At 39.4% G+C, this 23,555-nt stretch overlaps 1 protein-coding gene across 3 annotated transcripts in view; it reads left to right on the forward strand.

The window, feature by feature from the left end:
- The window catches only part of LOC126480701 (histone-lysine N-methyltransferase, H3 lysine-79 specific), a 206,108-nt gene that overhangs the window by 107,045 nt on the left and 75,508 nt on the right, over positions 1-23,555 (forward strand). For all 3 annotated transcript variants that reach the window (XR_007587454.1, XM_050103945.1, XM_050103946.1), the window contains 4 exons: positions 379-564; positions 807-1,074; positions 19,596-19,702; positions 22,917-22,958. Coding sequence is in view for 2 of the 3 variants with exons in the window: in XM_050103945.1 (XP_049959902.1) it covers positions 379-564; positions 807-1,074; positions 19,596-19,702; positions 22,917-22,958 (603 nt within the window). In the remaining variant the exon portion in view is untranslated. The remainder of the gene's footprint in view (positions 1-378; positions 565-806; positions 1,075-19,595; positions 19,703-22,916; positions 22,959-23,555) is intronic.

Raw genomic sequence — 23,555 nt, forward strand, 5'->3', positions numbered from 1 at the left:
GCATTTACATCACTTCACAAAGATGAGGGGACTTGCATGGAGAGCTGCAGTGGTTCAAGTTTCTGAAAGCAGACAGAGCTTCCATTTTGTTTTTCCAGTTGAGCTCCAACCTTGAACAAATTGAATATAACATTGTTGTTGCATTGTGTTCAGTGTAAATGGGGAATTTTGCAGCTAAAATAGCAGAAAATAAGTGCACAGAATGATATGTTTTCATAATATGAAGAGCTGTAGATATAAAGCACCTTTATTGCAATACTTTAAAGATTTCTCTTGGACCTACAGTCAGTCGCATTCATATTTCGAATGTAATATATATTTTTACCCTTTGTTGTGTGGACTTAAAAAAATTGTTCATCAGCATAAATGTGTTTGCAGGTTTACGGTGAAACATCGTATGATCTTGTATGCCAAATGATTGACCAAATAGAAATCACAAAGGATGATGTATTTGTTGACCTGGGATCAGGAGTTGGTCAAGTGGTTTTGCAGATGGCAGCAGCAACACCTTGCAAAATATGTTTTGGCGTTGAAAGAGCTGAAATTCCATCGATGTATGCCGAGGTAAATTCAATTTTAATTTTTTACAGAAGTTGAGTTATTCAATTAGTGATATAGTTTTGACCAAATAACAAATTTATATATGCTGACTGTACAAAATGAAATGAGTTCCGAATGTAACATCTCGTTACCCTTTGTTGATTTTCTAGTTACTAAAATGTATTGGTAAACGACCAAACTACTATGAATATCAACGGTACGTTTATACGTGTTCTAATCACAACTTTCTTTTTAATGTTCACTAGGCTATGAACGTACACTTCCGTAAATGGATGCGTTGGTATGGGAAGAAATATGGAGAGTATCGCCTTATAAAAGGAGATTTCCTGAATGACGAACATCGTGAAAAGATTATCAGTGCAACCATTGTGTTTGTCAACAACTTTGCATTTGGACCAACAGTAGATCACATGTTAAAAGAACGGTTTGCTGATCTGAAAGATGGAGCCCGAATAGTGTCATCAAAATCATTTTGTCCTCTGAACTTCCGCATAACTGATAGGAATCTTAGTGGTAAGATTACTGTTCTGTGTGCATTACAGTACACGTTATATATACTGAAATAAGAATATATGGTTTGCAGATAATAAGTATTTTGCTGTGTTCAAAATTATTACTTGCTGTTCTGATGATAAATGTATTTTGTTTTGCAGCAAATTGTGGATCTCTTAAAAATCTTGAGAATGGTAGGCCATTTTCCGTAGACTTCTGTATTTCAGCTGTTGTGCAGTACAGTTTGAGATTTTTTATGCAGTTTTAATTGCTTTACAAAGTGTCTTTAATTTGTAAGAGAAGCAGCATTTTGTCATCATTCCAAATACCAAACTACTACTGCTCCTTCTTCTTCTACTACCACCACCACCACCACCACCACCACCACCACACCACCACCACCACCATCCTTTGTAGCCCCTGGCTGGTTCTGCGTGCAACATAAGCCTCTCCATCTTTTTTTTTCTGTCCTTCCACCACATTTCCCTCGCCAATCTTCTCCTCTCTTCTCCACTCTATAGATTCATGCATGTCTCTTTCTTTCTTGAGGTATATCCACTGATACTGTCATTTCGTGAGCATGTCGTGGTGTGCCGCTGACTTCCATTGGTTTAACATGTCCATTCCATCATAATCTTATCCTTTTTACTGACTCCTGCATGGGCTTCTCTTTCATTATTTCTCTCGCTGCCTCATTCTTAACTTTATTAATTCTAGTCGGTCATACCCTGTTCCTTTGAAATTCCCTTTTGCAGGTCTGTATCTTGCTTACCTGCCGTTTTTTCATTACTCACAGTAGTGTGAGTGAGTATTGGATCATAGTATGCTTATTATAACACTTTTGTGTTCTAGTGGTTCTCCTTGTCCTGAAATAGGCTTCTTACACTCTGTACAAATAAGTGTGCTTGCCTTCCCCTTTCACTGACCTCTTTATCATATCTTCAACTGTCTTTTCTTAAGCTCTCAAGATAGTTCTCACTTTCTTTAGTATTTGACCTGTAATACTTACATACTCTCTTCTTCTTCTTCTTCCTTATATACTCTCGTCGTATTCCTTGCGGTCACCGTCGCTTCACGTGTCTTTGTATTAAATTTTGATCTATGCCGTCCCAGTACTTCCTCCCGTACCTTTAGCTTTTCTTATTCCTCTCCTCCTCCATTTCCCCACACCATTTAATCACCAACAAACATAAATTATTTCACATTTTCATCTATAATTGTGATGAAAAGTAGAGGGGATAGTTCTGTTCTAACCAGTCTGCCTTCTCTCCTCCAACTTTTACACAACTCTCACTTCTGCGATACATTCCTACTACTACCACCACCACCACCACCACCACCACCACCCACCGCCTACTGCACACTCTTTTCTAGGATCTTCTCAAATACGCTGGCAGTATGATACATACGACATATCAAAGTAATTCTTCTACACTTTTTGCAAAGTTTCCTGCAACCCTTCTAAAAAATTAGTACTGTGGTTATCTTTTTCCAGTCTTTCGGTGTTCTTTCTTTTCATAAGGTTCTCGTGACATTATGGAACCACTGTCTATGTACTTACTTCATCCAGTTGAGGCGCTTTTCCTTCTTTCATATTCTTTATTACTTCATCAATTTCTGTCCACGTTATGTCTGTCTCAGCATTGCCTACATCCCCAGGCACCTAATTTTCCTCATCTGTCTTTCCATTGGGGTTTAGCAATTCTTAAAAATAGTTCTTCCACATCTCCTCGAATTGCTTTCCTTCTTTTTTTTTTATTGTTCGCTCCAACACTTTCCGCCGTGCCTCTCTTTGCCTTAACCGATCCGTAGAGGACCTTTTTATTGTCCTCACACATGTCTTTCCCTATTGTTGCCCGCTCTTCCATCCATTTCCTCTTCTCCCTTACTACCTCTCAGCCACCATCTTCTTCTCAGTTTATTCCTTTATTGATTTGTGTTTTCTCTCTTGAAACCATGTCCAGAATTCCTTGGTTTTTCTTTGCAACTTCCTCCTTTACTGTGTCATTCTACCAAGACATTTCTTTCCAGCTTCTCTTATCACTGGGTCCTCTGCACCTTTTCTGCAGCTTGCATCACCATTGTTTCGAACTCTCCCCATTTCTCTTTACTGCCTGCATCTTATTGTTTGGTACATTATACATTATTTTTCAAATTATTCTTTGAATTTCTCTTACTTCAACTTCCACACTCTCGCCATACTTTTCTGTCTTTCTGCCCCTTAATCTCTCTAACCGTCACTATTAAAAGGCGATGATACTATCTAGGATTCAGATGGTGTTGCCTCAACAACTGTGACAGTTCTGGTCAGAAATTATGTAGTTGTATCACAGATTTACTCATTAAGTCTTAGTTGATTATGTAATGACTTTCTTTTTTAAACCTGGTGTTTCCGATTGCCAATCCATTCCTTTCTACTCCCAGCAATTACACATGTCCTTCACTTTCCTTTCCCACATCTGCATTTAAATCTCTCATTATCATGATTTTCTGTCTGGTTAATTTTTTCTGCATTTCTCCTTCATAATGCTCATTTGCTTTAGCAGAACATCCAACTTGTGATACATATGCTTGGGGAATCAAATGTCAAAGTATTAAACATTTAAAATTAAGAGTACAAAATGTTTCACTGTCTATTACTATAGTTGTCTGTGATTTGAGTAATCGCAGAAGGCGAGATCTTTCCATATTATCTTTCAGATGCATGTTATCAAAGAAATAAGCCATGACAGTATGCATTGAGAATGGTTAATTATGATATTTTGTGTGTTACCAGCTAATAAGCGCTAGAGACCCACTGTTTTATCTGAAATAGCAACTTAAACATGACTTTCCTGTGCACAGAGTCAACCCATCTTTCTTCTATATGCATACCACATTCTAAGAGTATCTATTTCTTTCAGTAATATGATATTCCTGAACCAGTAAAAAAATCTCTCATTGGTGTAATCATATGTATAACATTGTGTGAACCTATTAGAGTCAACTTTTATTTTGTGTGTGCAAATATAACCACACACAAAATTGTATGTGTGTTATCATTATTATTATTATTATTATGATAATAATAATAATAATAATCTTATTATTATAATATAATAATCTTATTATTATAATAATATAATAATCTTATTATTATAATAATATAATAATCTTATTATTATAATAATATAATAATCTTATTATTATAATAATATAATAATCTTATTATTATAATAATATAATAATCTTATTATTATAATATAATAATCTTATTATTATAATATAATAATCTTATTATAGTATAATTATATATAAAAACAAAGATGAGGTGACTTACCGAACAAAAGCGCTGGCAGGTCGATAGACACACAAACAAACACAAACACACACAAAATTTGTCTTTAAATATGTCTGCTTGTGTCTGTATGTGTGGATGGATATGTGCGTGTGTGCGAGTGTATACCTGTCCTTTTTTCCCCCTAAGGTAAGTCTTTCCGCTCCCGGGATTGGAATGACTCCTTACTCTCTCCCTTAAAACCCACTTCCTTTCGTCTTCCCCTCTCCTTCCCTCTTTCCTGATGAGGCAACAGTCTGTTGCGAAAGCTGAATTTTGTGTGTGTTTGTGTTTGTGTTTGTTTGTGTGTCTATCGACCTGCCAGCGCTTTTGTTCGGTAAGTCACCTCATCTTTGTTTTTATATATAATTTTTCCCACGTGGAATGTTTCCTTCCATTATATTATTATAATATAATAATCTTATAATAATAATCTGATGATGATGATGTTAACATCCATTTTATTGTGTAAAAATGGCACTCTGTTCACTTCTCTTCAAAACTGGATAGTGTAATGTTTAACATAAAATCCCATACATACAACATACATTAAAAGTTTTTTCAGTATCTCTTTAATCTTCCAAGTCAGCAGGATATTGAGCCTGAATATGAGTCGAGCTAGTGAATTTTCGTGCAATGAAGAAATTGGCTTCAGAGTATCACTGTGTTATATCTTCAAGATGTATGAAATACACCAGTTTATAAAATTACACGCGTGGTTGCGCCCCCCCCCCCCCCCCCCCCCCCCACACACACACAAAAAGACCTGTTTTTCTCATTTATATTTTTTAATGTCATGCACTCACCTTTTGTTATATAGTCTTTTATGTCTTTCCTTATCACCCAGAATCTGGCAAACCGTGTCTCGCTTATCAGCAGAGGAGAGAGTTGATTTGGTCTCTTGGCAGCTCCCAAAACGTATCTCTCCACCCAATCAATGGGAAGTAGGCTACATCACGAGCTTAGTGGCAAATCCTGTTTACAAAAGACATTCCAGCCAGTTTTACTCTTCAGTTTATTTCTTTCGATGTCAGTACTTCGACAACCCTACGTGCACAAATCATCAGCTGGTTCTACAATTTAATTTGTACAACTATCTTTTTTATTAGTTGAATGTGCATCATTTTTGTATTTTTTACAAACAAATTTTCAAGACTTCTTAAACTTGCTCTATTCAAGTCTTCCATCGGTTCTCGAAGTTAACATGCCCTGAAGGCTAACATGGGAGTAGTGTCACTTTTAAACTGAAAAATGATGCTGGTGTATTCAGTAATGCACGTGCATCTTGCTCTTTCCAGATTTAGGGACCTGAAGGCACTCTCTGTCTTCTGAGATGTCCACTTACATACTCTGCAGACAACTGTGAAGTACACAGCAGAGGACAATCGACACAATGCCTTGTGTAGGGTTTCTGCCTGTTCCATTCGTGTATGGAGCACTGAAAGAATGACTGCTCAAATACCTCTGCTGCTTACTTGACCTAAGGCTGTGCCTAAGTGATCATTCAGTTTCATATTGCTGAAAATAGTTACATCCACATATTTGTAAGAGTTGAGTAATTCCAGCTGTGACTCATTGATATTGCCACAATAATATACCATTTTTCTGCATTTTGAGAAGTGCATTATTTTACATTTCTGTAAATACATTGCAAGTTGCCAGTCTTTGTAGCACATTGAAATCCCATCATCTGAAGAAAATTAGTCGGAGGTCACTATTAATATTGTCTGCCACATCATTAATATACAGCATTAACATGAATCACAGTAAACTTACATGGGGCGCACCTTGATTTCCACCAGACGTAACATACTGTGTCCTGCCCACCCAGTCACTAATTTTGTCGGATACTCTATAACATGATGCATACTTTTAATTATAAATGTTGGTGTCGTACCGAATCAAAAAAGTTTTGGAAGTCAATTGTGCGCCATCACTCACTACTTGGGAATGGACTGTTGTGACTGTCCACATATGTAGCCGGCTTAGTCCTTTGACAGACTGAAATCTATTTTGCAGTGCGGTTGCTAGTAATTGTAATGAATAATTTATGGAGAGGAGAGTGATAGCTGTAGTTTTTTTTAATTGTCTTCTTTTGTGAAGAAAGCTTGCTGTACTGTTTTAATTTTGAGGATTGTTCTTTTTGAGACATTACGCAAATGAACATGCAGTTCCGTTCGGATTTCTTGTCCTTGTGGTTTAATAATTTGCAATTAGACAGAAAGGAATTAAAGATGTTAGTTACCAGTCAAATTGAAAATTTGTGCTGGACTAGGATTCGAGCCCAGGTCTTCTGCGTAGTAGGCAAGAGGAATGAGTCTGATGAGCAGGAACACTACGTCAGTAGTGTGTGCTACAAGTTCAGAATTTGGGTCTGCTTGCTAGGATAGTTGTGCAGTTGCAGTGACGTGTCCAAATGGCATAGTGGTCACTGCGTCTCTAGAATTAAGTGGGAGACCTCGGTTGGAATTCCGGTCTGGCATAAATTTTCTGCTTGCCCCATTGATATAAATCAGTGCCCAATGACAGCTAATGCCTTTAATTCTGTTGTGCCTCGATTCACAGTGGCTGCAGGATCAAACGGTGTGTGTTCTTTTGGACATGTATGTTTTTTTACTCACACAAATGAATGAAGAAATTTTCAAGTGTGTATAAAATTTTCACCTTGTTTTTAGTTACTGTGGCATTTAAAATTCAGAGCGATAATAGTCGGTGCCTACCAAACATAAGTTTCTATTTTGATTTATTGCCCCCTTTTTCCTATATAAATATTTTGTAGTCAGGGCGAACAGGCTTAGGTGGTGGGGTCATGTTACACGCATGGGAGAAGCAAGGTTACCCAAGAGACTCATGAGTTCAGCAGTAGAGGGTAGGAGGAGTTGGGGCAGACCAAGGAGAAGGTACCTGGATTCGGTTATGAATGATTTTGAAGTAATAAGTTTAACATCAGAAGAGGCACCAATGTTAGCACTGAATAGGGGATCATGGAGGAATTTTATAAGGGGGCTATGCTCCAGACTGAACGCTGAAAGGCATAATCAGTCCTAGATGATGATGATGATGATGATGATGATGATGATGATGAAATATTTTGTAATACAATTGGATTGACAAAAAAACCTACTCGCTAAGTGGCAGCAGAGGAAAACACGCATCGACCTCTGGCAGACGGGTTGAAGGGGAAGGAAAAGGAATGAAGGAAGAGGGATGAAGGAAAAGGACTGGTAAGGCTTAGGAAATGGGGAGAATTCAGTCAAGTCATCCAGAACCCTAGGTCAGGGGAGGCTTAGTGGGCAGCTGTGACCCTATGGCTGTATCTCCGTCTCGGATGATTACCAGCCTGCAGGAGCGATAGACCAGAGATCTTGATTTGTTAATTGCACTCCCCCTTGATCTCATATGCTTGAACTTTCTTTACACAAGTTTTTTCTCTCACAATATGGCAAGAGAACAAGAGAATCTTTTGGTGGACACTGGAGGTGCCAAGTTGCATGATAATGGACACATTTGTTCCTCTTTTGGTCCATTTTATGTGCACCATCCTGTGTCAGCATGAGAGCTCAAATGTATTGACATGCTGCTTGTCTCTGCCTACAAGGGTCAGTGTCTCACAACGATAAAAGAAGACTGAAAAAAGAGTGTTTCGACAGGCTGGTTTCTTGTGCTGTATATTATCACTCTGTTACGCTTGTTCTTGGTGAGCTACGTCGCAGCCACCCACCCTAGCAGGGTCCATCTTCTAATCTCATCTTTGCAGCTCCATGTGTTAGAGATGATTGACCCACGATAAAGCAATTATCGTGAGTGTGGAATTGCTGAGACTGATGTCTAATACGTGTGGTAGACTGTCCTTTACTTCTGTTAGTAGCTCAGCGAGTAGCTGTGTTTCTATTTTACTCTGCGTCTCAGTAGTCTGTGATCACTTTTGGAAAATGAATTAAGACTGTCTCATCCTGTATAATCTTTTTGTTGCTTAATAAAAATATAACAAATTTAATTTTTAGTTTAATTTTGTCACTATCCTGTCCATTTTCTGTTTTTCTCTGTAAAGAATGCATAAAAGGGCAGATGTGTTGTTACTCTTGGTAAGTTATTCGTCAATCTGCCCCACATTGTACCAAAAGTGTGTCTGAATAAATAATTTTAACTCTCTCATTAAAAATGTTTCATTATCATTTTGTTCTGGGATTTACTGCCATGTGTCAGTTTCTGCAAATTTTCATAATATCAACACATTGGTGCGTAGATACGAATAATTTCCAGGGAATAACATTCATTCATTTTTAAAACACATCTTGTTATTCTGCATGAGGATGCTCCACTGTCTGAAACTGTTTTTAGTTTTCATGTTTACAGTGTGGATTAAACAAGGATTTCCTCCTTGCTCTGTTGTGTCCACCGCTCATGCTGTAGCAGCTAGCATTGCTGCCACTGGATCACGGGGTCCCGGGTTCGATTCCTGGCCGGGTTAGGAATTTTCTCTGCCTGGGGACTGGGTGTTTGTGTTATCATCACCATTATCATTTGTGACAGTGGCTAGATTGGACTGTGTAAACATTGGGGCATTGTATGGCTGCTGCTGATTGAGTGCCCCACAATCCAGTAATAATAATAATAATAATAATAATAATAATAATAATAATAATAATCACTCTGTTGTTCTGTAAGACAACACAATACATGACTCTTAGTTAGCCGGCCGTGTTGCCCATGCGGTTGTAGGCGCTCAGTCCGGAACCGCGCGACTGCTACGGCCGCAGGTTCGAATCCTACCTCGGGCATGGATGTGTGTGATGTCCTTAGGTTAGTTAGGTTTAAGTAGTTCTAAGTTCTAGGGGACTGATGACCACAGATGTTAAGTCCCATAGTGCTCAGAGCCATTTTTGAACTCTTGGTTACTTTTTTTGTTTGTTTGTTTGTTTGTTTGTTTGTTGAGATGCATTATCTTCACTGAGATTTAACGAAGGGCTGTTCCTCATTTCTTAGCTGTCACATTCCGCAGCTTTAATTATTGAAATGAAATGATGTGCTGGCATTGGTACACAGCCAATTTTCTTTCCCATACTTGACTAATGGGATATGCTGCCTCATTTCTTATGATCCTCCATCACCAGGCCTTGATTTCTACAAATACATAAATTAATTACAAGAAAGAGCATTTGTTCAACTTCTTTGGAATTGATATGACCTCCCTACTTCAGTTTTTCATTGTTGCTGCACTCCTGCTGTTCAGAAATTGGTTTCCTCTCGTCAGTTAGCAGTGTGTGATGATGGTGACACTGCAAATGAGTTCAAATATTGTTAAAATTTGTAGAATGTTTTTGATAAGTGCTTACTGACAATGGTTCTGAACCCCAGTCCTGTATAATTTCGTATAATCTATTTTGATGGTTGCATGGACTAAGAACTTTGGAGATGGCCACTTGGAAAGATATTGGGCCTAGGAAACAAGTCATTTATGCCATTTTTAAAGTCTTTCTGTCACATATGTATTTGAATAATACCAGAGAAGGATAGTTGCTACTCACCATATAGCGGAGATGCTGAGTCGCGATAGGCACAGCAAAAATTTTCACACAATTATAGCTTTCGGCCATTAAGACCTTTGTCAGCAGTACACACACACACACACACACACACACACACACACACACACACACAAACAAATGCAACTTGCACACATGTTTGCAGTCTCAGAGAACTGGGCTACTGCTGACAAAGGCCTTAATGCCCGAAAGCTGTAATTGTGTGAATCTTTTTGTTGTGCCTATCGCGACTCAGCATCTCCGTTATATGATGTGTAGCAACTTTCCTTCTCTGATATTTTTACATTCCATCCTGGATTTTACATATGTATTTGATGTATCTTAAAGAGTAATACATACCAAAGAAGGGCCAAACTTAAAGCTCTTCTTCTTCTCTCTTTTTTTTCCACTTTAGTTCTTTGATAGACTACAAATTTTAAAATAATGACAGAAAGTATATTGGTCCTCCCAGAAAAAGTGTCGCCTGAATTATTGAGTAATTTCTTCCCCTTGCACTTCCAAAATTTCTTGCTCACTCAACAAATGTGATGTATCGTGTGGTAAAATTACAGCAAACTGTGAAACCTAACAAGTGGACACACACAATTATGTGAGTGTGATCGTATTGACTCAGTCACTTGCAACAGCAGTTATGTTCGCTAATGTTTCTTTCGAAATAATTCTAGAAGTTGACAACAAAAGGTAATAACAGTCAAGGCGCAGGTTGCAAGATGGCCATACATCACACGTCGAGAAAATCGCAACCTGATCAGTACTCGGGTGTGCTCTTTTTAATACAAACTTGTAGTCCGAACTATGTTGCGGCTTGGTCTCCAAAGTATTAAAAGTGTAAAACATTATATTTGAAGTTTTTTGAGGACTGTTTCTGAAAAATGCTTCGGCTTTACTTACAGTTTGCCTGGTGCAGGTGTTTAAGAGATTCAAAGCATTTGTAGCTTTTGTTACAATGGTACCCAGATTTTTGTTTTCTCTTTATGGGCATCTTGTTAATTTATTCATCAGTGTTATTATTAAAGTGTTTTTGCATCTCTTTTGCGTGTGGTTGTAGTTAAGATTAAAATCTATCACATATGTCTGAGGCCAGTGGTGTCAGTAGCTGTAGGGTAAACTGATTGATAAACCTTATAAATCTTGTGAACCATACATTCTACAGATGAAGTATTTCTGGTCGCATTCTCATGCAATGTGATGCAAGCTCTTAATGATTTAAGGGCTGAAACTGAATTGTGTGTGAATGTTTGTTTTCTTCAAGTTCGTTCATATGTAAACAATGTAGGAAAAGATATTGATATTTACTATAAAGGCAACATATTGAGTTGCAAACAGGCACAATTAGAAGACACTTGCACAAAGCTTTTGGCTACAGCCGTCATTAGCAAAAGAGAGATGCACACCATTCATATACACAAGCAAGCACACCTCACGCACACATGATAGTCGACTCCGGCAGCTCTGGTTTGAGTGTCCTTTAATTGTGCCCGTCTGTGACTTAATGCGTCTTCTTCACGGTAAGCAGCAATCTATCTTATTCTACATTGTTGATATTCCTATGTGGAGTTTCCACTGTTTCATTTATATGTAAATTGTTCCTCTCTGCAAGTAGTGACGTAGAAATACTTCTTTCTATGATTATAGTTTACGTTTTCTGCATGCCCTCGAACCAGCGGTATTCAACACAAGCTACAGGAAAATTGTTTTAAGAAGTGAATTAAGCTATAGGCAGAGGTTTCTTTATCGTGGTTTGTGCATTAAAACTTATTATTACTTATTGTTTTTCTTCTTCCAATTTTGCATTGTTAGTCATTTCTTTACAAAATTACACCATTTTAGTGGTACATTCCTCTTTCACTAAAATTGTAGTTCCTTTAAACAATAGTTTTTCCAGTGAAAGAAGAAAGATTTTTATGGAGTGAAGAAAAATGTGTGTAGGAATCGATTAAATCAGATCTGCAGAGTTCACTGTTTGGATGGTGGAGGATGTGAAATGTACTTTGGAACAATTTTAGTCAGTCAAAATCACCAGTGATACCTTCAATTACTTTCTATAGCGAAACATTTACTTCAGAAAAAATAGTAGTCAATGCATTCTGTCACTCAGAGAGAGAGAGAGAGAGAGAGAGAGAGAGAGAGAGAGAGAGAGAGAGAGGGGGGGGGGGGTAGTTGAAACTGAAAGTAGGTGATGGCTAAGTTGATAGTGAATCATGGAATATATATTGCAAAGAAAATAAAATGGTGCTTTTATTATTACTCGTACCTTTGAAATGATGTTATCAGATCCTTCGCAGGCAAAGTTATGCAAAAATATTTAGAAAACTGAAGTATAAAGAGGCAAACATTGAACTAGTGTGAACAAATGTCTGCAACAGTTTGCAGAATTGGTACATGCAGTCACGGGGATGCATATGAAATCCTGGAAACTTGATTTAAGTGCATTGCCGGCTTCCATTGAGTCCCTCACCAGTAATTTGTAATGAAAGTTTGATCAAATATATGTGTAACTGTATATATCTCAACAGGTGAAACCGTTCTTTCTATGGCGAGTTTTCTTCCAAAGAAAGTTTTTTGGCACGTATGCTGCACAGAAGTATAATGGAGGTGTTGTTCAGAATAACTACCCAGTCAGATTATGCAGCGGACTTGAACTATTTGTGACAGTATTATTCTATAAACAAAGCTTCTATATTGTCACCTACCAACGACTGCTCGTATTATTTTGGTTTACCATTATTCTCCTTACTTAATCATTTGTCAATAAATCCTGGCGAGATGAGCTTAATAGACCACAGAGATTCCATGTAGTGTTCTATCCCAGACGGGCCATTCAGGTTAGGTCTAATGTAGCTACATTACCATAAGACTTCACAATTTGCAACACTTTTAGATGCAGTAAGACTAGATTGTAGTTACATTACATCTTTTTATAAGGCGTTATGTCATGTATTGATCAGTCTTCTCATGTTCTGAAAATGTCATAGTTGGTTGTCTCCTAATTGCCTTATTATGATTTTAGTTGACAACATTATCCAGCTGCTAATGCAGAACATTGGATCCATTGTCCATGCTGTGAAAATCTCAACGTTATCAGTATGACAACCCATCCCACTCTCCCTCCCCTATTCTTTTACTCGACTTTTCCACTGGATAATATTCTTGGTGCTGATTGTGATTGGATCTTGTTTGTGTTTTGGAAACTCGTTTTCTTCTGCAACTTTTCATTATTAATTGTATGGCCCCCTTGTTGGGTTTGACTTGTCACTTGTTTTCTAAATTTTACAGAAGTGCAGATTGTGCAGGGAACGTTTGCCCAGCCTTTCCACTTTTTGTGCCTTTCGATCTTTGCACCATTTTTTCTTGCAACAATACTATGCCCAAAACCCCTCATCCTCCAGCACACCTTACCAGAAAGGGCCCCTCAGGACTCTTACTTCCCAGGACAAGTAGTAGTCCTCCAAAAAGAGGGATATTCTGGTGGTCCCGCATGTACGGCCTCTGTAACTGAGGCAGCGTTCCTGATGGTCCCTGTCCCTGCAGCTCCGGACCCCCCCCCCCCCCCCCCCCCCCAACCCCCGCCATAGCACCCTGATTTGGAGATGTGTGTGTTTATGGTGTATCATCACAACCAGTGGCGGCAGGTGACCCTGTCTCCTATTTTCCATCACTCCCCACAGAATAGTGATAGGTGATCCTCCAGTGAAACTGTAGCAATTTTTCCGTCATTTGGCTGAGTCATGTAGTCTTCTGTGCATTACCTCTGTTGGTTTGAGTCACTCTCGAGGAAACACCTCTACTCTCTGTGACTAGTGGGACTATTTTAAGAATCGCAATATGAAAGAACATAGTGATGTTTAAACGTACATTTTGTATTCTATTGACAGCAAAGATGTCACTCAGTATGACTTCGGAGGCAGTGGCTGTTTGTGTGAAGACATCTCAGGAATTTACCATCTGCAATGTGTATCTTCCTCATGATGAAGTGTCCCAGAACACGTTGGCTGCACTGTTTTCTCAGCTCCTCCACCCTTCCTAATTTTGGGTGACTTGAATGCGTGTTACCCTTGATGGGGTGGAACGACAACCACTGACTGTGGTAAAAATGTTGAAAATTTGATCACAGAGCTCAATCTTTGCCTCTTGAATATTGATGTTTTGACATACTTCAGTGTGGCATATGGGTCTTATTCAGCAATTGATATTTCCGTTTGCAACCCATGTCTTCTATCCATCTATTGGAGACTCCACGATGACCGGTGCGACACTGATCATTTTCCTATCATTTGGACGCTCCTGCGGCATCAGTCGTCTGAGTGTCCACCCAGTCATGCTTTCTCCACTGCTGTCGCCTTTCACACCCTGCCACATGGAGATATCAGTGTGGTTGTTTAGAGCACAACTGCTGCCATTCTGTTGGCAGCTGACTCAGCGATCCCCACTTCCTTGGGATCCCCTGTCGGAGGATGTGTGGAGCCTCGAAATTACTGTTGCCGTTAGAGATTGCAGACAGGCTGTCCAACACTACAAGTGACATCCATCGATGGAGCACCTCATTACCTTTAAACAGCTCTGTGCCCAGGTCCACCACCGCATAAAAGACAGAAATGAGAATGTTGGCACCAGTATGTTGCTGCCATTGGACCATGTACCCCTCTTTTGCATATTTGGGCGAAGATCAATGCCTCTGTGGGCACCAGTACCCCATGGGTGAATCTCATATCTCTGGGAATGGTGATATTTACACTTTTCCAAATGCTATTGCTGAACATTTTGCTTTACATTATACTCGAGCCTCTGTGTCTGAGAATTATCAGCAGGTAGAATAACTTCCTTTACCACATACCACATGTTGCCTGGAACCTTACAGTGCTCCGTGCAGTGAGTGGGAATTCCTCAGTGCCCTAGCCCACTATCGTAAATTGGATCCAGTGGCAGGCTGCATCCACAGCATAATGTTCAAACACACATCAGTTTATTGCCAATACCACATCCTTGCCATTTTCAACCATATGTGGAGCGAAAGCGAGCTCTTGTGTCAGTGGCGAGGAGACATTATTGTCCCTGTATTGAAACTGGGTCAACACCCTCTTGATATGGGCAGCTGTCACCCAATTAGCCTCACTAATGTTCTCTGCAAGTTGCTTGAATGTATGGTGATCTAATGGCTGTGTTGGTACCTTAGGTCTCGCAATCTTTGGGCTCCATCCCAGGCCGATTTTTGCCAACGCCGTTCTGCTGTTGACAGTTTAGTCTGCTGTTTAGTCAGCTTCTGACTGGTAACATCATCTTATCACTGTCTTCTTTGACTTTGTCCATGAGGTTTCGCCACATCCTTGTTAACCTCTGTGGGGCCTCCAGGGCCAACCCCAATGTTTGTCTGGAACTTCTTGTCTCACCATTCTTTCCAGGTTCAGGTTGGTGCTTCCCACAGTACTCCCTGTCTACAAGAGAATGGTGTCCCACAAGACTCTGTATTCAGTGTGCCCCTTTTTATAGTGGTTGTGGGGTCTGCAGTTTCGCGCTCCCTGTATTCTGATGAATTCTGCATATACTATTGCTCCTTAACTGTGGGTGTTGCTGGATACTGACAGCAGGGTGCAGCTGCCTCTACACTTTTGCAACTCTACAAAGCTCCGATCCTGTTGTGTTTCAATTATGGGAGCCTCGTGTACAGCTCAGCATCACTTTCAGCATTGTGTCTGCTGGACCCATACACCATTGTGGAATCAGCCTTGTGACAGATGCATTTTGGACCAGCATCGTGAACAACCTACTCGCATAGGCTTGATGTACCTCCCCTACAGATCAGGTGCCAACAATTGCTGATCAATTGTGCAATACACATTCGCTGCTCCCCCGAACATCTGAACTTCCATGTACTTTTTCCTGGTAAGGAGATATACCTCCCACAACAGAGGCTGAGGTCTTGTGTCACAATCTCAGTTTGCATGTAAAATCTCTGCTCTTAACTCCGTCTTTCCCACCTTTGTCCATACACCAGAGTGTCGTTTTTGAGTAGCCTTCTGGCTTTCGACCAGGGCTTCCTTTTGACACCCGTCAGTTGTGACTATTCAGACCCTCCTGTATACCTCTAAAATGCTGGGTGGCCGATTGTTTTCATATGGACCCCTAATCGTGTTGGTTTTCCAGGGAATTAATGTTCTAACCAGTTGGCCAAGCTAGCTATCTGGATGCCAAATTTGGTAATGGGGGTACTGGAACTGAATCTGTGGTTCTCTCTATGCCAACAGTTGTTGGAGTCTTGGAATGCCGATTGGGGTGCCCTGGTTTCTCCAAATAGACTGAAAACCATAAAGGAGGCCATGGCAGTCTTCCCTTCATGCTTCTCACAGGGAATCTACTGTCCTCCATCAGTTCCATGCTGACCACACTTGACTGACCCCAGGCCACAACCTTCGACATGAGGATCCTCCCCACTGTTGGTGTGGTGCCCGTGTCACGGTGTGCGTCATCCTACAGGCTGCGCTGATTTGGCTTCCTTACAGTGAAACCTTAAACTTGCTGATACACTGCCTTTGGTGGCGTTTGTGAACAAAGCTGAAGCAGCTGATTGTGTTTTACATTTTACGCATGAAAGTGGTTTTTACTCCTCTCTTTGACATACAGCACATTAGCCCTGTTGTCTGCTTGAGGGATTGGTGGGATACCCCGTGACTTGCTCTGACTAGAGGGGCACGTGGCTGCTGTTGCTCTGTGGTCCGCCTAGCTCGTGCCCTTCCCATCTTTTTAATTCTTCTTTTTCCTTTATGTGTGTCATCCTTTGCATACTTGTCATTATTCTCTTTCCTGAGATTTTATCTTGTCTGTGTAGCTAGTTTTCTTTTGGTAATAGAGGGTGTGGAAGCACTGTTCAGAGATCAGAGGGTATATATCTGGTCACAGGTACCTCCACTTTCTGGGTGGGGCAACTATCTCACTTTCACCTATTTACTTCTCTCTCACTTCTACTTGCTTCTTTCTATATTTTGGTTTTCTAGTATTTTGGATACAGTCGAGTCCATCAGAATTTACCTTTGTGTCTTTCCTCTCTGGGGCTATTCACAACTTCACACACAAACAATTAAGGGTCCAGTGACCTCGCAGTTTGGTCCCTACAACCACATCAATCCATCCATCCATCCATCCTTATCACTGTCATCTGTTGGGACCCAAATTCAGATTTGCTCTGTACTGCTGCAAGTTAATACATCACACCACTTTCACTGTGTGGAATAAAACATTGGTTTTCATATGACTTGTTTTGTTGCTTCTTAACATATTCACCATGTGTGGGTAGATATATTGGAATTAGTAGCTGTAATCATCAGTAAGTAACAGAGCAATAAAGAGACTGTACTTGGCCCTTTCTGCTTAGATTACCACTGATTGGGAAGCAGTAGAGATGTGTGTACTTGGGCTCCTGGCTTGAAGAATGAGTTAATAGTGAAATACCCCATCATAGCATTCTGAAATATTTCATACTGAAAAAGCAGTTGCACAAAATGAGTTGAATACCACTGGTCAAACTCGTGGCTTGTGTTATTCAGATTGATCTTATGCACCTGTTTAATGACACACTGTGCTTTTTCCTTTTACAGGTATTATGGGCAAGTGTAAGCTAATATTGTTTCAGCTGTGAAGAAGATGTACAAAATTAGACTTCTGTGGAAAACCTTTTCAAATGGCATTAGTTGTCTGTAGAAACTCCTTTGCAGGAGGAGAAGAGAGCTTTTACACTTTTGTGACATAAATAGGAACAAGGTTATTATAAAATATGACATCTAGAGCCATTGAAATGGAGGAGTGGAAGTTGAATCTGCACGAATCAAAAAATCTGTTTTTACATCAGTTAATAGTAGAAATGATCATACATTGTAAACTCATTGATTATATTTATTTTTCCATAAACGTTATCCTAAGGTGATAGTGGCAGTGAGCCCTTATAAGATTTTTAAAAGAATGTTGGCTTGCACGAATTTCGATATTTAGCTGATACCTGTTAACTTCATATAAGATTATTTTCTAACTGTAACTACTTTCTTTAACTCAGATGAGAAAAAAATTATCATCACAAGCTGACATTGGGAAGAAGGTAAATGTATGAAGTTTGAACAATGCATATGATGTAACTTTTAAGTATGTCCTGGTGAAGATATAAACTAACAGCTTATCATTGTACTTAAATTTATCAAAATTATAAGGTGATAGAAGTGTGATTATGTTGTGTAGCGGATTCGGTCTGTGGTAAAAGAGAAATATGTGAAATGCTAAGAGGTTGCATAGAGGTGAACATGTCATGTTATGGTTCTGGATGAAAGGAAATAGAAGATATGTCCTAAAGGGAATGAAGGAGCGAAATAATGACTTCTGAAGATAAAGGTATTGAAAATAAAGAATATGAAGCAGAAATTGGAGGAGGAATAACTGGTAAAAGAAAAGCCTAGAGAATCAATGGGTAACAAAGATTAGTGTAATATAGAGACATATTAAAAATTTAAGAAAGGTGTAAATGTTGATAAAAGCACTTCCGCTAATCTCTGAGTTGGAAGTTGAATTCTTCTGTATCACTGTATCATATACCAGTGACTTTGTAGAATCTACAATGTGTGGTGCTTCATTGTTGCGTGTGTGTTTTTTTGTTATTTTCTCATTCTGAGATGATTGATGGCATACTATTTTTTACAATGTTTCCCGTCTTTATCTTTATGCCATATGTGCAGGAACCTCGGAAGTAACTCGTGTATAAGATATGGCAATAATCTTCCATGGCTGCCTTGTGTCTGTAGGTTTAACTCACTCATAAATTTTGCCTTTATTGGGAACAAAGATCTGTCAAAGAATTTGCAGCATCTTTAAATTGTCAGCTATTATCTTTCTGTTTCAGGGTTAAGTGTACTAACAGTTTACAATATTACTTGTTTACTTAGTACTTCATTTGTTCCTGTATTGTGTTCTGTAAATACTGCCATGGAGGAGAACCTCTTGGAATAGGGAGACAGTCACTTAATGGTTTTTTAACTTTTAATGTCACAACCTCCGTTCCCGTGTCTTTGCCCATTCCTTTCTGGGGTCTTATTTTGTAGGAGGAATTCAGAACACTTTTAAAAAAGCCATTTATAGGGTGATTAAAATCTTTTCTTTCTTGGTATATTTTGTAGCACTTAGCTTTCCCCTTAGACAACTATTGCATGAACTAGATTAAGGTAACAGGATCATGCTTACAAAATGTATCAATATTTTAAAAAATACGGTTGGTAACCGTTTTATGCATTTCATTTGTGTCATAATCACTAGACCATGTCTAATGTCTGTTACCGGAATATTCTTTGTGGATTTCCAGATAAAGTATCATGTAATTAGTTAGCCATATATGATTCTACTGTATTCTGGCTCATTGGCCAAACAACTTCATTTTTGAACAACTTCTTCGTAATAGCTTCAGCAGGGAAATGGGATGATGTCAAATGCTCCTTTGTGTAAAGTGTTCGGGTTTGACATGTTATCTCAACAGCTTGTAGGTTGGTAATGAAAATCCTTGGCTTCAGTATTCAGAACATGGCTAATGTCATCTGACACACAATAAAGGCAAGGTCAATGACATTTTCTTAGTCTTTGTCTCCTTCTTGTTTACGATTTTTTGTTGAATGTTAGAGGAAACTGAAATAACTGAGTTTATTCTTTATTCACAGATATAGGAACGATAATGCACGTGTCAGAAATGACTCCCCTCCGTGGATCTGTTTCGTGGACCAACAAACCTGTTTCGTACTATTTACACATAATAGACAGAGCAAAGGTATGTACTAATCTCTGTTTCGGTAAACTAAAGTCATTATATTTATTTATGTTGCACTTGAATCCAAATCATCACAAATCAGACAATATTATTGTTAAACAACACAAAAGAAAAAGCACAAAATGTTTGGGATAGTGATAAGGGCCCCTTTCGCAAGAAGCTGTTTCCTATAACCAGTCCTGGGTGTACATAGCCCAGGTCCCACCAGTGGTAGCTGAAATGATATTCGAGGAAAAAATTCTAAACAAAAAATTGTGAACTTCAGGGACCACAAAGCCAAATATGACATTAGTGTTTGTTGCAGAGGAGGCATTAGGTTTTCTGCGAATGTGTTGATCTGATGTCTGGAAGAGCTTTATCTTTGGAAAAGAGTGTTTAAAGTGCCATCTGTCTAGATTGAAAAGGCACGTTTCAGGTATGTTTCGGATATTATCTGATAAGTGACAGATGTTTCATTGACCTTTCAGTGTTTCCCATTTGTTTGTGGAAGACATAAAATGTTAAGTTGTGTGTAACAATTATGTTCACATTTAAGACAGAGTAAAATTTGAAGAGATTTTTAAGTGTGACAGTTTTAAACATACAGAGTATGGCTCATTTTTGAATTGCACAGAAGGGTTCAGCAAAAACTTTTTGCACTAACTGAGTGGATTACTACTTCAGCAGTAATGGAGAACACAAGTGGCAGTAGTCTCAAATATAAGCCTGAAAAATTAGAGATATTGAGGAAGAAAATTAGTAACCTATTGTTGTCACTAATCTCTGAAAGAACTGCAATAGAATCTTTCAGGTACGCCTTGTTAAAGATTAATAAGAATTTTTACAAATATCGATCTAAGATTTTCTTCTCTTGTGGTGGTCATATCTCCCTTATGTACGATTCAGATTTAATTCTAAGCTATTTAATTCTATTTCAGCCCTTTGTAACTCCTGTGAATAGCCAGGTACAGAATGGTCCCACTTACACAATGAAACTTCTTGTGTCAAAATAGTAACCAGTACTTGATTTACAGCTGCACACTAATGACAAACAGTGGACAGTAGGCAGAAACAATAAAACTGCGATGTAACTACATTTAACAAAACTCCGCTCAGAGGGCAAAGCAGTGTCGCACGTGGCTGATGGCAAGCAAATTGGTGCATCCTGTGTGGAAAGCTCCCTTTGGCTCTGTTAAGTGACCAGTGATGAAATACTTGACAAGCTACACGAGCTGAAGACCAAGTTCTTCATCTCTCATTTGAAAGGATACATATGTTTCAATGGAAAACGAATTGCTTCAGCTCTCTGCAGGTGGATGTGTGCCCTCCTGTGTGATATGGCCTTTACAGTCGCAGCCCCCTGCCTGTGCAGGGATTGCACTCCTGATGCCTGCACTGTAAGCTCATCTTGTATGTTAAATGCCTTTTCTCATACTTGGTGCAGTAGGTAGGGTGGCACCCGAGGGAAGAGCTTCTCATTCCAGTGCACATTCTGTGGAGTTACTAACAGGAAATCTTCGTTACTTCCGTGATATGCTCACAACTGACAGTTGCTGACAGTGTGATACACAGTCTGGCGTGGAGCTCGAATTTTCAGTCTGCGTTGGACAGCTTGTTCCACTTGTGCAGTGCATCTTTGCATCTGGTGTGACCCATTTGGTTTTGACTCGCAGCAGCCTGTGGTGGTAGATGAGATCGACTAGGCAGCTTAGCGCATGTGAGGATGGTATGCAGGTGCACATCCATTACTGCTTCTAAGTGCCCTTTCCATTCTTTGAGAGGTTTATACCTGTGGTAACTGTATCATTAGCATTGTGCAGATCAGGATGTTGTGATTATAGAATTTTAATGTTTAAAAGTGGCACCCTATGCGTGGGTAGATTAAGATTCCTGGAGATCTGTTAACAGCGGAAGCTCATGAACTCTGGTACATCTGATAACACCAGATGATATGCATGTGGTAGTATTCAGTTCGGTGTTCTTTGTTCATCCAGACAAGTGTTCAATATTCAGCCCTTGAGTTCTCCAAATGAAAGAATGAAGACCAAATGACAGTTGCTGAGAAACCCCTAGTACAAGATCATTTCCAAAGGCAAATTTAAATTTCTCGTGGGTGTTACAAATACCTGTAGTTCGTGAATGTTTTCATGCAGATAAACATTAATAAACATGAAAATATGATGTCTGGAGCTGGCTGGACACAGTATGTGGTATAGCTGTATTCCCAACATCATTCTAATCACATGGAGATACGGTGTAAATATGTATTTCTGCTAACATACGGGAAATAATTATTGTGTACGTGGAATGGAAAGTCTGTACAGGCTGCTAAAATATAAGTCTCAGAAAATGAAAATTGTGTATTGTGTTGTATGTGGGTTACCCAGAAAGTGATACACTGCATTTTTTTTTTCTCAGCTGAAAACAATGCTACAAATGCGAAATTTTATGTATGTATTATTTGAAGTCTCCTGAGCGAGTGTGCCAAGTTTGTCACTTCTGACAGATAGCATAGTTGCAGGACATTTTCAAAATGACATCTGCAGGCGATGGACGTTACAAGCAACGCGCTGTCATTGAATTTATCACTGCAGAGAAAGAAACTGTGGAGACTATTCACAAATGCATCTGCAAAGTCTATGGAGCATCTGCTGTCAACAGAAGTACAGTTAATCGCTGGGCATGGAGGGTGAGGTCATCGGAAAGCGGTTCGTTGGAGCTCCACAATTTGCAGTGGTCAGGGAGATCATGCACGGCTGTCACACCTGATGTGTTGCAGTGTGCTGAAGTTGTCATTCACTAGGACAGATGAAAAGATGCCATTTGTGGAAGACATTTTGAGGACGATGAGAAGGTGATTCACACAGTGAAGCACTGGCTCTGCCACCAGGACAAGGGTTGGTACCGACAGGGCACACACGCCCTTGTTTTGCGCTGGAGGAAGGCTATAGAGTGGGATGGAGATTATGTGGAAAAATAGGGTGTGTAGATAAAACACCAATCTTTTGTGTATGTGTAGCTCTCATTACGTTCAGTAAATAATTTTTGAAGAAAAAAATGCGGTGCATTACTTTCTGGGCAACCCTTGTGTGTGTGTGTGTGTGTGTGTGTGTGTGTGTGTGTGTGTGTGTGTGTGTGTGGAGGGGGGGGGGATGATACTTAATTCTGAGGGTTTTTTATTATGTATTTTTGTTTGAAGAAATCTGTATGTACTAATAATGTACTTTTGTTCCAGCTTGAGCGCTATTTCCAAGGGTTGAAGAATCCAAAATTAAAAGTAAGTATTGTTACAATAATGCAAATTTCAGTTGAGGAAACATTAAATGAAAATGAGATAAAGTATAAACTCGCTTCATCTGATTGGAATATGGCACACAGCTCGACATAAACTAGCTTTGTCACACAACACACATTTTTAGGTTTGGACGCAAGGATTTTTGGGAAAGGTGCTGAGGTGGTGAAGTTACTTGTGAGAATGGTGTGTAAGGTCTAGGTTGGACTTGTGAAAGATGGAGGGAAAAGAAGAGGACCTTTGTGGAATAGTGTGTGGCAGTCACACACAGCAATTTTTTTTGTGGTAAGTCCAGTCAAGAGGGGCAGTTATTGCCAAGGAGGCATTCAAGAAGAATACATGGAACTGTTTTGGCCAGGCCAATAGTAGAGTGTTTGAATAGTTTGCAGTCAGGCTGGCCAGAGACAAAATGCAGTAAAAGATGAACTGGAAGGGGAAGAGGGAAACAGTAATGGAAATAACTTTAGAAAGAAGGGATTGTTGCAGAATAGATTGAATAAGATCAGTTGTTAATAGTAGCTGCCCACATACGAGCATGTTGTAGCACTGGGCCACAGGTATTCCAGACGAATTCTGCAAAAC

The sequence above is a fragment of the Schistocerca serialis genome, chromosome 5 (assembly GCF_023864345.2).
Source record: "Schistocerca serialis cubense isolate TAMUIC-IGC-003099 chromosome 5, iqSchSeri2.2, whole genome shotgun sequence".
NCBI classification, from domain to species: Eukaryota; Metazoa; Arthropoda; class Insecta; order Orthoptera; family Acrididae; genus Schistocerca; species Schistocerca serialis.